The 17,500-nt window shown below is 39.0% G+C and overlaps 1 protein-coding gene across 50 annotated transcripts in view; it reads left to right on the top strand.

Moving 5' to 3' along the window:
• Window positions 1–17,500, top strand: part of LOC106875649 (uncharacterized) — a 158,682-nt gene that overhangs the window by 45,585 nt on the left and 95,597 nt on the right. For 25 of the 50 annotated variants that reach the window (XM_089345385.1, XM_089345419.1, XM_089345381.1 and 22 more), the window contains 9 exons: window positions 1–20; window positions 805–906; window positions 1,071–1,311; window positions 3,146–3,250; window positions 4,832–4,929; window positions 5,635–5,729; window positions 5,853–7,449; window positions 8,143–8,330; window positions 9,162–10,311. The exon at window positions 1–20 is cut by the window's left edge and continues 65 nt beyond it. In XM_089345385.1, coding sequence (XP_089201511.1) covers window positions 1–20; window positions 805–906; window positions 1,071–1,311; window positions 3,146–3,250; window positions 4,832–4,929; window positions 5,635–5,729; window positions 5,853–7,449; window positions 8,143–8,330; window positions 9,162–10,311 — 3,596 coding nt within the window. The remainder of the gene's footprint in view (window positions 21–804; window positions 907–1,070; window positions 1,312–3,145; window positions 3,251–4,831; window positions 4,930–5,634; window positions 5,730–5,852; window positions 7,450–8,142; window positions 8,331–9,161; window positions 10,312–17,500) is intronic. The other 25 variants (XM_089345405.1, XM_089345397.1, XM_089345401.1 and 22 more) reach the window with 1 other exon arrangement.

Here is a 17,500-nt window from a genome sequence, read left to right on the forward strand (position 1 = left end):
GAAACTTCTGTTAGAAAGAGGTAAGTGTGTTAATTAATTAATTAATAATTAATCTAAATTCAGAAACTGGTTCCTTGTAGCATAATGCAAAAAGTATTCCCCTGATGATTTCTGGGGGTTAAGCATCCATTTGCATTTCACCCCCCACTGCAGAGGACGTCAATTCCATTATGGTGGTGGTATATCTTCTCGGTTATGGCAATGCACTTCATATCTTGGTTCTCTATGTGGTTAGGAAGTTTGCTTTCCATTCACATGGTTCCAGGTTCAGTCCCACTGCGTGTCATCTTGAGCAAGTGTCTTTTACCATAGCCTTGGGTTGACCAAAACCTTGTGAGTGGATTTGGTAGATGGAAACTGAAAGAAGCCTGTCGTATATATATATATATATATATATATATATATGGTACGGAGATGCAATTGCCCAGTGGTTAGGGCAGTGGACTCGCAGTCGTAGGATCGTGGTTTCAATTCCCAGACCGGGCGTTGTGAGTGTTCATTAAGCGAAAACACCTAAAGCTCCACGAGGCTCCGGCAGGGGATGGTGGCGAACTCTGCTGTACTCTTTCACCACAACTTTCTCTCACTCTTTCTTCCTGTTGTACCTGTATTTCAAAGGGTCAGCCTTGTCACACTTTGTGTCACGCTGAATGTCCCCTGAGAACTACGTTAAGGGTACACGTGTCTGTGGAGTGCTCAGCCACTTGCACAATATGTATGTGCGTGTGTGTGTGTATGTATTTGTTTATAAGAGAGATCAGTTTGTGTGTATTCTACATTCTTTCTTTATCCTTTTCTCCACAGGCATTGATGTCACAGAAACTGACCCACAAGGTCAAACGGCCCTTGACCTCATCAATTCATACCGGTCCCAAAAGTATAACCAAGTTAGTTCCTTAATAATTGGTAAGTCAGACTTTGATTTCTCACCAGGGGTTGCTGGTTGCATGAATATATATATATATATATATATATATATATATATATATATATATATATATATATATATATATATATATATATATATATATACATACATACATACATACATATATACCTTTCTATTGTAGAGTTCCTGGAACATGGCAATCGTTATGCTGAGGTGAAACAGCAAGGCTCCGGGATGGACTCGCCGTCAAACCGACTGTCCAAAGACCCGAACACAATGATAAATCCTGTAGCTATGGCAATGGAGACCGGTGGCACCGGCTCCATCGGCTCTCAGGATACCCCGAAGGTTGTGAGTGACATCTACACACAGCCGGTTCGAATGCGACGTCGACCTCCTCCGCCTGTCCCCGAGAATGCCAGGTACGTATGTGGTAGTGGTGGTGGTGGTAGTGTTGGTGGTAGTGTTGCTTTGTTCGTGTTGTAGTTGTTGCTGTCTTCGTTGAACCTTTGCTTAGTCCTAATACATACAGACCCATGATCAAAGTCGCTCCAACTGTGACCATCCCATCTTTTATTCAGGCATAGTGTATCTAGGACTACATCATCTAATGTATAGTATAGTAGTTCGTATTAGTGGCTATAGCTGTTGTTTAGCCCCAGGTCAGTCCTGATCCAGACACACCTACGATCAAAGACGCTCCAGCTGTGACCATCCCATCTTTTATTCAGACGTAGTGTATCTAGGACTACATTATCCAATGTACAGCACAGTTACTGTTCTCTTAGACCAGGGTCCATTTTCCCTCAATCACAGTAAAACTGGGAATGTGTTAAAGAGTATTAGAGGGGTTCCCCTCTACCCATGCCCACCACTGCAGATTACAAAGTACTTGATACTTCGTTTCTTTGATCTTTTCATTTTGTGATATTATTGTAAATGGGTCTTCATTTACTAATTATGATTTTTACTAATTTGCTTTTGTTGTTGCTGTTATTGTTGTTACAATTATTTTATTATCATTTTGTTATTGTTGTTGTTGTTATTATTATTATTATTATTATTATTATTATTATTATCATTATTATTATTATCATTATTATTATCATTATTATTATTATCATTATTATTATTATTATTATTATTATTATTATTATTATTATTATTATTAATATTATTATTATTATTATTATTATTATTATTATTATTATTATTAAGCAAGGCAGTGAGCTGGCAGAACCGTTAGCATGTTGGACGAAACGCTTAGCGGTATTTCATCCATCCTTACGTTCTGAGTTCAAATTCTGCCGAGGTCGGCTTTGCCTTTCATCCTTTTGGTGGGGGGGGTCGATAAAATAAAGTACCAGTTGAATAATGGGGTCGACACACACATCCCCCCCTCCACCGAAACTGCTCACCTTTTTTCAAAATTTGAAACTATTATTGTGATTATTATTATTATTTTCGAGCGAGATCCATTCCCAGTGCCCCTGGACTGGCTCTTGTGCGGGTGGCACATAAAAGACACCATTTTCGAGCGTGGCCGTTGCCAGTACCGCCTGACTGGCCTTCATGCCAGTGGCACGTAAAAGCCCCCACTACACTCTCTGAGTGGTTGGCGTTAGGAAGGGCATCCAGCTGTAGAAACTCTGCCAGATCAGATTGGAGCCTGGTGTAGCCATCTAGTTTCACCAGTCCTCAGTCAAATCATCCAACCCATGCTAGCATGGAAAGCGGACGTTAAACAATGATGATGATATATATATATATATATATATATATATATATATATATATACATACACATGCACATAAAAGCACCCACTACACTCTCGGAGTGGTTGGCGTTAGGAAGGGCATCCAGCTGTAGAAACTCTGCCAAATCAGATTGGAGCCTGGTGCTGCCATCCGGTTTCACCAGTCCTCAGTCAAATCGTCCAACCCATGCTAGCATGGAAAGCAGACGTTAAACGATGATGATGATTATTATTATTATTATTATTATTATTATTATTATTATTATGGTGGGAAGCTGGTAGAGTGGTTAGAATGCCAGGCAAAATGCTTCATGGTATTTTGCCCGCCACTATGTTCTGGGTTATAATGGACTGTTCCTCGCATCCTTTCCCAGTTGCTAACCCCTAACTACAACCCCCCCCCCCACCTTCCTCCGGTGTATTTCAGATCATGTGACTATGTTTAAAACTTCGTTATGCACTGTTTTCATGCACATTATTGTTGTTGTTACTGTTGTTAGTGTTGTTAGTGATGTGAGTGATGTGTTGCCCTCAACACCAGACTCTGAGCCGAGTGGCACCGACAAGGGGCAGCCGCAAGAGCTGGGCCCACCCATAAGTGTAAGGTAAGACGGAACATTTGAAGGAAGGCTGAGGGAGGGAGTGAGAGAGAGAGCGAATGAATGGGAGAGAGGGAGAGAGAGATAGAGTGGGTGAGAGGGAGAGGAAGAGAAGGAGTGAGAGAGAGAGAGAGGGGAAGACAGAGAGAATGGGTGAGAGGGAGAGAGGGAGAATGGGTGAGAGGGAGAGAGGGAGAGAAAGATAGTGGGTGAGAGGGAGAGGAAGAAAAGGAGTGAGTGGGAAGGAAGAGAGAGGAAGTGAAAGAGCGAGAGGGGAAGACAGAGAGAATGGGTGAGAGGGAGAGAAAGAAGAGAGGGAGAAGGTAGTGAGAGGGAGAGAAAGGCGAGTGGGAGAAGGTAGTGAGAGGGAGAGAGAGATAGTGGGTGAGAGGGAGAGGAAGAGAAGGAGAGGAAGACAGAGAGAATGAGTGAGAGGGAGAGAGAGTGAATGAGGGGTGGAGAGAGAGGGAAAGAGAAAAGAGTGGCTGTGAAGGAGAGAGAGAGATAAAGTGGGTGAGAGGGAGAGGAAGAGAAAGAGTGAGTGGGAAGGAAGAGAGAGGAAGACAGAGAGAAAAGAGAGAGAGAGGAAGAGAGTGAGAGATATTTTAACAATTCTTTTATGCCATTTCTTAATATTTAATTATAAAAACATAATTGGAATTTTTGAAACATTGAATTGATTTAAGGATCCAGTGGAACTTCATTCAAGTGATATACACACTGGCAACTAATATGGACTGTATATATATATATATGTGTATGTGTATATGCATGTGTGTGTTTGTGTGTATATATATATATATATATGTATGAATATGTATTTGTATATGTGTATGTGTATATCTATATGTATGTATATATGTGCATGTGTGTATATATCTATATGTATGTATGTATATATGTGTGTGTATATATATGTATATTTATGTGTGTGTATATATATATGTATGTATATATGTGTGTGTATATATATGTATATTTATGTGTGTGTGTGTGTATATATATGCATATTTTCTGTAAATTTGAACTATGTATACATATATATGTGTGTATATAAATATGAGTATATATATATGTGTGTGTGGATATACATATATATGTATATAAATATATGTGTATTTGTATTTGTGTGTGTATATATCTATATGTATGTGTATATGTGTGTATATATCTCTGCATGTGTGTATATATATATATGTATGTATATATGTGTGTGTATATATCTATATGTATGTATATATGTGTTTATATATCTCTGTATGTGTGTATATATCTATATGTATGTATATATGTGTGTGTATATATCTATATGTATGTATATATGTGTTTATATATCTCTGTATGTGTGTATATATCTATATGTATGTATATATGTGTGTGTATATATCTATATGTATGTATATATGTGTTTATATATCTCTGTATGTGTGTATATATCTATATGTATGTATATATGTGTGTGTATATATCTATATGTATGTATATATGTGTTTATATATCTCTGTATGTGTGTATATATCTATATGTATGTATATATGTGTGTGTATATATCTATATGTATGTATATGTATTCTTGGATTCTTGCAGCCCTCCAAAGGAAGAAAGCCCACCTCCGGTTCCACCCAGAAGTCCGACGTTATTGAAGAATCTATGGCAATCTACAAAATACGAAACGATACAGGATGGTATGCTACTAGCTTTGTATTTCTTTCCATTACAAATTCCCTATAGAGGTCTCCCTCATTGGCTCATACATACATATATACATAGATCAGAGAGTAGGGTGTGATTTGAGGGAGATTTGGCTGCTATTTCTAGCATGTCTAGCTACCATGTAGAGGTCTCCCTCATTGGCTCATACATACATATATACATAGATAAGAGAGTAGGGTGTGATTTGAGGGAGATTTGGTTGCTATTTATAGCAGGTCCAGCTACCATGTAGAGGTCTCCCTCATTGGCTCATACATACATATATACATAGATAAGAGAGTAGGGTGTGATTTGAGGGAGATTTGACTGCTATTTCTACCAGTTCTAGCTACCTTGTAGAGGTCTCCCTCATTGGCTCATACATATATACATAGATAAGAGAGAAGGGTGTGATTTGAGGGAGACTTGGCTGCTATTTATACCAGGTAGCGGTTTCCCTTATTGACTCATATATACATAGATAAGACAGTAAGGTGTGATCCTCTGTAGAATTTAAAGCCAGCTCTGAATGTTATGATGTTTCCTACAGGAAAACATCTTTGTAAACAATTCAATCAAAAATAGAAAAATAGGTAATAGATGTATATACATATTTCAGGAATCATTACTCTTTTCTCAGTATTTAATAATTTTATACATTAAACATGATTATATTTTCATCCCTGTTTCCATTCTAGACAACCGGAGTATTGGCAGTGTTGAGAGTGTTCCGGGAACGATAGCTCACGTCCAGTCAATGGATGCGGCCTGTGCCGGGCGGACTTCACCACAAGTAGGTATAGTTTTTGCTATTATTATTATTATTATTATTATTATTATTATTATTATTATTATTATTATTATATTTTAATTGTTACTTATCTCTTTTTTTTTTGTTTCTTCTTTCGTCCGACAGGACATGCCTCGGAAACCTCCCAGGCGAAGACACCCAAGTCCGAAAGTCAATCGCGAGAACAAGGGCAGCGACTCTCCGTCATCGCTGACTCATTCGTACGACGGCAGTTCGCCGCTGCCAGACCAGAGTCACTCGCCGCTGTTCACGACGATGCACAACACAAACAACACCGCCGTCTCGGCGGCCGACATGGCGTCATACCACCAACACCAACAGCAACAACTACATCAACAACAACAACAACAACAACAACAGCACCATCACCAACACCACCATCCCCACCCACACCACCACCACCACCCACAACAACAACAGCAGCAGCAGTCGCCGTCACCTTTGCCATACGAGTGTCGGGCGTCGCTGCGAGATTCGGACCACTTGGAGAACAATGAGGTGATTGTTATGAAGTACGATTGTGAGCCCCGAAGTGGGGTTGCCGGACAGAAGCACCAGCAGCACCACTACCACCACCACCATCAACAGCAGCAGCAGCAACACCACCACCACCAGCAGCAGCAGCAACACCAGCAGATGACGTCGTCAACGTCGTCGGTGGTATCGGCTGGCTCGGGGACGGGTCCGGTTACAGTGTTGTCTGAGCGTAACGGTATCGCGGGCGGTCTGCCGATGCGGACGAGCCGCACCCGGGAGAGGGAGCGCGATCGGGAGAGGGAGCGAGATCACCGAGACAGGGATCACCGGCCACCCCTTGACCATTCTCTGTCGCACTCACACGCACCGCGGGGCATGCGGTGGGAGAAGAAGAAGCACCGCAGCGAGTCAGAGTCAATGACGATCATGTCCATGGCTCCTGCTTCCGCCATGACCACCACTACCAACACCACGACGGCCATGGACAACACGAACAATAACAACACCGAGATATCGTACGCGGAGATCCTGAAGCCGATCATGGTCGTGGTTGACTCGAAAGAGGGGGAGCTGTGTAATCGAAGCAGTCGGAATATCAGCCGAATGGAGATCAAGACGGCCCCTTTGAAGGTCGAGATAAGGGACCACAGCAACATGGGTGGCGGGCCTTCCATTCCTGCTGCTGCCACGGCGCCGTCGTCGTCCGAGAGTTACGGCAGGAGGGCGAGCGGGGATTCGCCGAAACCGCTACCGCCGGCGCCCACGTCGACAGTACCACCGCCACCGTCAAGCTCTGTCAACATGAGGGGCGTCTGGGGGGCTCCTCCTCCGGCGAGGGCTTCGCCCCAGCAACCCCTATCGCACCCGCCACCGCCCCCGCCCCCGCCGCCCCCTCCGCCGCCGGCCTGCAGCAAGCTCGGTAAAGACAGCGGTGGTGGTGGTGGTGGGCTAGCCGTCTCCACGACGGCCATAGCTGCCACCGCCACCGCCACCACCACCACGGCCAGTACGGCCAAGCGGATGAGCCTGGGTAGTACCAGCGGCGTCGAGGAGGACGACGATGGTGGGGAAGAAGGCGGTGCCGTCGAAAACACGTTGATGTCAGAGTCGAAGAGCTTCCTGGCGGAGATTGCAAATAATCCGGATACCAGCGAAGATTTGGAAAATGATTCTGAGGTAGCGAGTCACTTTGAAACTGGAGAATCGCTAGCCCACAATGGACAGGGTAAGTGAATGTCTTTCTTGCTTAATTCATTTGTTTATTTTTCTTTGTCTATCATCACATCAATATGGCTTACTTACATTATTAACATTAATTACATTTGGCGGATATTTGTCCTCATCTTGTTTGTTGTTAACACAACATTTCGGCTGATATGCCCTCCAGCCTTCTTCAGGTGTCTCGGGGGAAATTTCGAACCTGGGTTCTCATTCCTAAGGTATTTTTTGATATTATTATTATTATTATTATTATTATTATTATTATTATTATTATTATTATTATTCAGGTCACTGCCTGGAATCGAACTTGGAATTTTGGGGTTAGTAGCCCTGGCTCTTAACCACTACGCCATATGCCCTGTATCAATATGGCTGTTCGATGTTACTGCCATTTTAACCCTAGGCAGGTCTAGACCTTGTATATATTGTAAAAAGCACCCACTACACTCTCGGAGTGGTTGGCATTAGGAAGGGCATCCAGCTGTAGAAACTCTGCCAGATCGGATTGGGGCCTGGTGTAGCCATCTGGTTCACCAGTCCTCAGTCAAATCGTCCAACCCATGCTAGCATGGAAAGTGGACGTTAAATGATGATGATTAATAATTTAAGTCAATCACCACTACCACTACCACTACTACTATTACTACTATTTCTACTCTACTACACTCTTGTCTTCTTTATTTGTTTTTGTCCCCAGAACCTGTGACGCCGGCCCCGAAGATAGCGAAGCCTCCATCCCTGGAGTTTGACCGGAAACGAACGAGCCGAGTGAGTGGAGAGTTCCCTGTCAGTCCCTCTGGATACCCACAGCCACCGACCCCCGATTTCCCACCCCCTTCACCAAGTACAGCCGTTATAGGCATCCAACAGAAGATAAATCCTTTGGTAAGTCCCCTAATTTTTTTTTTAGGCAGGGTTGTTGTTTTTCTTTTTCTTTTTTGCTATAACGGTGTGTCTTGAAGTGCATAAGGCTATCAATAACAGCAGGTAAACATTGGGTTGAAATTTTGTCAAGACTTCCGGCTGTCCCAACCCTCAAACCACCCTTTAAAAAAAAACTTTTTTTTTACACAACCCTGTCTTTTTGGCTACGGGGAATATAAATCTACAAAAATACTGGCATTTTTAAATTACCCATCCCCTACCCTCATTTCCTTCATTTTTTTTACATTTTTCTAATTACGGAGATGTACTTGCATAGCAAGTGACCTGATCTGAGATCGTGTGCTGGAACGAAAACAATTGCAGCGTGGAAGGTGTTTATAAGCCATTTAAGATGGCTTATAAACACCTTCCACGCTGCAATTACTTTTTTTCTAAATACGCTGAAAAATATGGGAGATTATGATTCGGACAAAAATTTCAAAACATTTCTGTAGTTATGGTTAGGGTTTTAGGGTTAGTGTTGGGGAAAAAAGTCAAAATTGAAGAATTTGGTGGCAGGGGGAAAAAATTTAACAATGCCAATTTTTGGTAATTGATAGATTGATTAGAAAGCAGTTTTTTTGTTTTCTTGGTGATCTCTGACAACTATATCTGGCCCATTAGCCTTGATTTCTCTATTTGTGTGTATTGGCATATCCCAGAGTATACTTGATTCCTCATTTTTTGTGACCTTTTTTAGAGTGTGCCTATACCATCTTTTTATTATTATCATTATTATTATTATTATTATGATTATTATTATTATTATTTTTATTTTTGCTTGTTTTTCAGGACAAAAGAAAATCAAGGAACATGGAGACGATTACTGAAGCAGCACTTTTGGAAAAGACTCTTTTGGCAGAGAAATTGAACCGAGAGAAAGCAGCAGCATTAGCAGCGACGGCGGCGGCCGCTGCAGCAGAGAAGAAGGTCAGCCACGGGGACGAACGTCCAGCCACACTACCGAGGGAGTGCCTCGTCGTTGTCGTGGGGAGCAGCGGCGGCGGTGGCGCTGGTCGGCCCCGCTCCTCGTCTGCTTCTTCTTCCACGGCGCAGACGACGGCAGCGATGACGGCGACGGCCGTCGACGGTGGCGTTGGCGGCGTCGGCGTCGACGACGGCGGGAGCAGGGACGGCGATGGCGGTGAGGGGGGCGACGACGACGAGGACGACGAGGACAGCCGTCGGTCGCACCACCACCACCACCGCCCCCACCACCACCAGCAGCAGCAGCAACAGCAACAGCAGCAACAGCAGCAGCATCCACACCACCGGCACCAGCACCCGCACCGCCGGCGGCGTCGGCGGCGCCACGACGAGGAGGAGGAGCAGGAGGAAGGCGGCGGCGGAGAGGAGGATGATGGCGGCGGTGGAGGAGGAGGAGGAGGAGGAGGAGGAAGAGTGGGAGGAGGAGGTAGAGTGGTGGGGGGCAGCGAAGATGATGACGGGGATGTGTTCGTCAACGACGACGTCTTTGACGAGCGGGACGTGGCTGCGGCGACAGCAATGATGAAGATGATGACATCACGCCACGAGATCGACCCCGACACCTTGCCCCCGCCACCCCCCTCGTTGACGGTGGCGGCGTGCTCCGACGACGACGACGATGACATCATTATGGTCGACTACGACTCGAGCGGAGGGATTGGCGGCGGAGGCGGCGGCGGCAGGAGCAGCAGCGTGTGCAGCCATGCGAGCAGCCACAGTGGAGGCGGAGGACGGAGCAGCGGAGGCAGCGGCGGTGGCGGAGGCGCGGCCGGCAGACGCAGGTCGTCGTCGTCGTCGAGCTCCCGGCGGAGAAGCGACGGGGCGAAGCTGAAAATGCGAGAAAAGTGCCGGTCGGAACCTTACGGAGAGGGCCTCACGCCGACCATTGTCACCGTTCGTCGAGGCAGTGGAAGCAGCGTGGAATCGTTGCAGATGGAACTCCAAGCCTTCTCAGGTAAAAGAAACCTTTCCCATTATTTCTTCCATTCTTTTTCTGTCTCTTTAAAACCGTTTTTTAAATCTTGCGGTTCTCAACCGGGATCCCTATGATGCTTGAAAGTTCTTATGACCCTTGGGAGTCCCTATGACTCTTTGAGGGTCTTTATGTCTCTTTGGGAGTCCCTATGACACTTGAGAGTCCCTATGAACCTTGCGGGTCTCTATGACTCTTTGGGAGTCCCTATGACCTTTAGAGGTCCCTATGACACTTGGGAGTCCCTATGAACCCTGTGGATCTCTATGACTCTTTGGGAGTCCCTATGCCCCTTTGGGTGTCCCTATGACCTTTAGGGGGTCCCTATGACTTTGGGAGAACCTATGACCTTTGTAGGGTACCTATGACTCTTTGGGGGTCCTTATGACTCTTTTGGATTGAACTTGGAACCATGTGGCTGGGAGGCAAGCTTCTTACCACGCAGCCGTGCCTGCACCTATATATATGTGTTTGTGTTTGTCCGGTATCACTGCTTGACAACCAGTGTTGGTTTGTTGACATCCACATAACATTAGCAGTTCGGCAAAAGCGACAAATAAGATATCAGGCTTAAAAAAATTAAAAAAAAACAAGCAAGTACTGGAAACGATTTATTTGATTAAAAATTCCTCAAGGTGGTGCCCCAGCATGGCCACATTCCAATGACTGAAACATAAAGGCTACAGTGAATAATTACGAGGGTCCAATAGGGTAAAATAAGGGTCAATAGGCAAAAATGGTTTGAGAACCACTTCTTTAATCCTTTCTAATCCTTCATAATCCTTTGTTCATTTACTCTCTTTTACTTATAAATCCATTTGATCTTTTTATAATCCTTTGTAATCCTGTGATGCCATAATCCTTTGATGAAAATAATTATCTTGAAATTTCTTTTAATATTTTTTCTCTAGAATGTTCCGTAACCGTTTTTATAACAGTGTCTTTTAATCTACCTCTTTTCTTTTATAAATCTCTCTCTCTGTTGATCTCTTTCTCTCTCTCCCTCTCTCTTTCATATGGTAAGCACTTCAACATACCCCTACCCCCTACATTGCATATACCATGTCTCTATATCTATAGAGCTTTCTCACTATTTTACTAAATACATATATACACACCATCATCATTTAACGTCAGCTAAATGATGATATATATATATATATATATATATATATACAAAATTAAGAGGAATGACCACCAAGGTAGACTCCTAATATGCTAAATATAGACATCAAATGGCCATTGCCACGAATATTAGGTGTCCACCTTGGTGGTCATTCCTCTTAAATTTCGTATGTAATATAATTTTTAATCTTCGGATTTTTTAAATATGCTAAGCCACTGGTTTTGATTGATTGATATCAATTTCTACCCTCATTATTTAATTTATATATATATATATATATATATATATATATATATATATATATATATATATATATATATATGTATATATATGTATGTGTATAGTTCAAATTTACAGAAAACAAAAGACAAAGACAGGTGTCTGAACAACAAGCAAGTGTATTAGTTTTGACACTTGGGGAAAAATGAAAAAGTCTTTTACATTTCGAGCCTATGCTCTTTGACAGAAAAGATTAAAAGGAAAAAAAAAATGGAGAGAGAATGAATTGTGATGATCTAAAGAGAAAGAGAGAGAGAGAGAGAGTGGTTAATATTTGCCCTGTTTATAATTATACCATATGTTACATATATGGAGGAAAGAATTCACGAGAGAAATAATTCATGAAAAAATAATATGCGAAGATACCATTGATTCTGTTATTATCTAGTGTAACAATTTTAAAATGGTAATAAGAGAATCAATAATATAGGCGGCTGCAGGCCTCACCAAAAAGCATTAAATAGCTGAAGGATTAAGATTAATCCAAGGACATAGTAAGTATGTCTCCCTGCTGGAAATAACAGTCAAAACTCTTATTTAAATTGCCAAAATACACTGGTAATATTTACAGAAATCAACCGTCCGGAGGTAAATTTTTTTTATCATTCCTAGAGATCCTACAATCACTGGTACGGTAGTCGCCTTGAGGTGCCACATTTTTTCAATTTCTATTAGCAAGTCTTTATATTTACTGATCTTGTCAAATTCTTTCGCCACCATATTGTGATCGCAAGGAATACTCACGTCAATTAATAAACACGTCTTCTTTGTCTGATCTTTTATAATAATATCTGGTTTATTAGCTTTTATAATTTTGTCGGTATGTACGGGGTAGTCCCAGAGAATCGACACATTTTCTCCCAGTCACAGCTTCAGGATGGTGTTTATACCATTTGTCAGCAGTTTTGATTTTATAATGCCGACATATTGTCCAGTGTAAATACTGGCCGACTCTGCCATGTCTTGCTTTATATTCTACAGGTGCTTAGACTCTACACCCTGAGATTAGGTGGTCTATAGTTTCAATCTCATCGTTACAGAATCGGCATTTTGCGTCAGCTTTTTAATCCATCGTATTTTTTGTATAAACTTTATGGATCTTTATGGATTTCCACATGTATGATAGCATTTGGTAGCTGGTACCATTAGAAGAGCTTTGGAAAACACACTGAAAGGTTTTTCGCTCAGATTGCATCTGTATATGTGTGTGTATATAACTTAAAAAGAAATAATTTGTCCAATTTAATTACAATGTTCATCAATTGACAGTTACGTGTATATATATATATATGTGTTTGTGTATGTATATATATATATCTGTATGTGTGTGCATATATATACGTATGTATGTATATGAAATGTGTGTGTGTGTGTGTATATATGTACACATGTATATGTGTGTGTGTATATATGTATATATGTATATATGTGTGTGTGTGTGTGTGTATATATATATATATATGTAAGTATATATATATTTCATGATAAAATGAAAAATGATGCATAAATATATATTTCAGTGTGCGTGTGTGTGTATATATTTATATATATATATATATATATATATATATATATATATATATATATATAATAGATAGTTTTAGGGAAAATAACTAAGTTTCAAGAACTCATCGATGAAAATCCACTATCACATATAGAAAAAATTAATAATTAAAAGCACAATAAATGGTTATTTTCCCTAAAACTATATATTTTATATATATTTATCTATAAAGCTCAATTTAATTTTAATTTTTTAGAAATTGATTTTAATTGAGTTTTTACCTGTAATTTTGGATTTTGTCCCTAATATTTATATATATATATATATATATATATATGAATATATGTATGTATATGTTTGTATGTGTGTATACATATATATGTATATATGTATATATACCAATAAGAAAATGGAGGGGATTAATAGGTGGTATTCATCAACTTGCAGACATTGTATTGTGTCAATTTACTTGTTTATTTGTTCTAATTGAACCCAACCTTTCTCACACACACACACACAGACACACACACGTACCTGTGGTTATGAGTATGTATTACTGCATGTCTACACTGTCTTTCATATCGTTTACCAAATAACGATGTACTCAGAAACTCTATTGGTTTGCATTCCCCTTCCTTTGTTTCGATTCAACCACGATTTCTTTCATCTCTTATCGACTTCGTTTGCAATTCAATTCCTTCGCCACCCTTACTAACAAAGGGGAACAACCCTTCGGATTACATAAGAGTTGCGCTCCTTACTACATCTACCACCGAACATGTTAATAACCAGACCCCTGTATGTTTTCTGAAATTCCCTAACTTACATTGGTCAAGTGGATTTGCTTGGTGAATGTCCATAAGTTCCTCTCTTTTGTGGTGGTCGCTTGTTTTGTTATTCTATTATTCACTTTATGGCCATTCTGGAGCGCCGCTCTTAACGTGCCCTTGTTAATTTTTCCGTTAGTCGAATTGGTGAGCTGGCGGATTATCATTATTATTATTATTATTATTATTATTATTATTATTATTACACTCTCAGATTTGGAGTGTTGGAAAGGGCATCCAGCTGTAGAAACTCTGCCAGATCAGATTGGAGCCTGGTGCAGCCTCCTGGCTCGCCAGTCCCCAGTCAAACCATCCAACCCATGCCAGCATCGAAAGCAGGCATTAAACGATGATAATAATGAATTATTATTCTTATTATTATTAAGAATTATTATTATTCTTTCTATAAACAAAATACTTGGGCATATTTCATTTAGTTTTTCACATTCAGAGTTCAAATTCTAAGAAGACCAACTTTGCCTTTTATCCTTTTGAGGTCTATAAATTAAGTACCAGACATGTTCTGGGGGTCGATGTGATTGACTGTCCCCCTCCCCTCAAATTTCAGGCCTTGTGCTTATAGTAGAAAGGATTATTATTATTATTATTATTATTATTATTATTATCATCATTATTATTATTATTATTATTGATTTTTAAAAAAAAATATTTTCAGTGATTTTACATTGTTTCTTTTCTTAGTTTTTTTTTTTTTTGTAATGTTTTTATTATTTATTTATATTTAATTTTTTTCTTCTGTTCTATTACGATAGGAAAAGTGGTTTGATTCTGGTTCAATCCCCAATAAAGCTGCTGAATACATCATCATAAATAAATAAAAAACAACAAATATAATGAATAAAAAAAGCCCTACTGCTAAAGCTTAACAAAGAAAATACCCCACACCTTATCCACACACACACACACACACACACACACACACACACACACACACACACACACATATATATATATATATATATATTTTCCCATTTATATTTTCACTATAGGGACTATATCATAGCCCCGAGTAACTCGTAATTTATATATGAATAATTGTTGAGCACTTTAGGTGAAAAATACTATGCTATGACTAACCACAACTGCTTAACCTGTGGGTTATGTATGTATATGTGTGTGTATATGGATATATACATATGTATGTGTATGTATATGCCGCTTCATATTTGTGCATATACCTGTCTATATGTATATATATATTCATATTTATGTGTCTGTCTGTATATACACACGCATGAATACACATATACATAATTGTGAATATATATATATATATATATATATATATATATATATATGTATATATATACACATATACATAAGCATGAATATGTATTTATATATAAATATATCTTATAAATATGTGTGTGTGTATTGATGCATATATATGTGTGTATATATATATATATATATATGTATTATTGTAAAATCTGGTAATTAGTCATATACTAATTAATACCGATTAATTATCAATATATATATATATATATATATATATATATATATATATATATATATATATTTAAAATGTTCTAAAGACAAGGTTAATTAATAAATAGAAAACTTATAACCTTACAAACAAATTTTCATCTCATCCAATTAGAAGCAATAATTATCATTAATTAACATCGCAAATTTTTGAGTAAAAATGGAAAAATGCTTTCTAATTTTTTTCTTCTTTTTTTATATTTTGATTTCATAAATAAAAAAAATGTAATTTTAAGTTTTTATTTCATTTTATTATTTACAAATATATTTTATATATACCCATCAAAAGTTTCATGACTGCGTATGTCTGTCTGTGTGCATTTGTGTATATATTATGTTAGTGCTAATGTGCTGTTTATCCTGGTTTTCATTGAGAAATTTTGCCAGCTGGAGGCAAATCATTAATCCAACTCTTCTAACAGGAAACCTTAGGTCTCAGAATGAGACTTTAAATGTAATTTATGTAAGATGAACGTATGCATTTGTATACATATGTATGTATAACATGTATGTGTGTGTGTGCATACATATCGTGAAGTTACAGCAATGATAAAACATGATGTAGTAACTGGTTTAATCCACTATATAACCAACAAATTTCTGTAGCAGAAAAGCTTTTTTAACCTTTTCCCACCACCCTCCCAACATGAAGCATTTCCCATCATCACATAGGTACAACAAAATATTTAACAAAAACTCAATTAATATAACATGATTTATTCTAACCATTTTCAAAAAGAAAAAAAAAAGACAAAACTCAATAATCAAACTAATGTAATTATTAATCTAAGTCTTCTCCTGAAAAGTGAGAAATTATGATGAACTACAAGATTAAAGAGATGATGGAGTTTAAAGAGATGGGTGAGTGAGTGGCACAAATGCAGGTGAATTTATTGAAGAAGTACAATATCTTAAACAACATCTTATGGATAAAAATCAATAAAAAACGATGTGTCAATGTTTTAATCCCCCATACAACCAACAGGTTTCTTTAACTGAAATGTTTTTCATCACCATTTTCCAAACAAAAAATCAATTTCCCTCTGTCCCGTAGGTATTATAAAAATATCTAACAAGAACGCAATAAATTATGAAATCAATGTAAATATTGATCTAAAGTGTCCCCTGAACAGTTACAAATCAATAAACTGCAAGTTTAAAATGGTGAGGCAATTGAAACAGATGGATGAGTGGTACGAACGTAGGTCAATTTACTGAAATATTACAATATGCAAAAAGATGTAAGGAATTAAAAAAAGATAATAGACATGATGTATCGACTGGTTTAATCCACCATACAAGAAGTTCTTGTGATGTGACCAAACTCATTTTTTAATATTTTACAAAAAAAAACAAAAACAAAAAGAACATTCCACTTATTACAAGTTATTTAACAAAAACTCAATCAATGGTCAGACCAATTGATCTAAAGTTTTTCCTGCAAAGTTACAGATCGATAAATGCAGTCTTAAAGATAACGAAAATCCCAGGTTTCGAAAATTTGCCATAAATGTTTTTTTTGCCATAAGGAAAATTTGCCATGGGAAATTTCACCACAAACGAAGTGTAAAGTAAAAAAATTCATTATGAAGAAACGACCTTTCTCTAATTGGTAGGTTAATTGATGAAGTTGTCATTTTCAGAAAACACCTAATCTTTTCATTTTTTTGTATTTTTTTTGGCAATTTATTGTTTGTTTTTTGGTAAGCTTTCCCTACGGAACAAGCGTTTATGGTGAAATTTCCTATGACCAGAGAACTCATACGGGAGTGGGTAGGATTCCAGAATGATTTTGGCTGTAGTAGTCAACTGGGTGGTGGAGCATGGCTGGGTGATTGCACTCAATTTGGGTGCCAAGAGGAGAAAAGATAAGGGTGAGGACAGGACAGGAATGATTGGGGACAGAGTAGGTTAATTAATGTGGGA

The sequence above is a fragment of the Octopus bimaculoides genome, chromosome 29, assembly GCF_046866305.1.
Source record: "Octopus bimaculoides isolate indiv1 chromosome 29, ASM4686630v1, whole genome shotgun sequence".
Taxonomy (NCBI): Eukaryota; Metazoa; Mollusca; class Cephalopoda; order Octopoda; family Octopodidae; genus Octopus; species Octopus bimaculoides.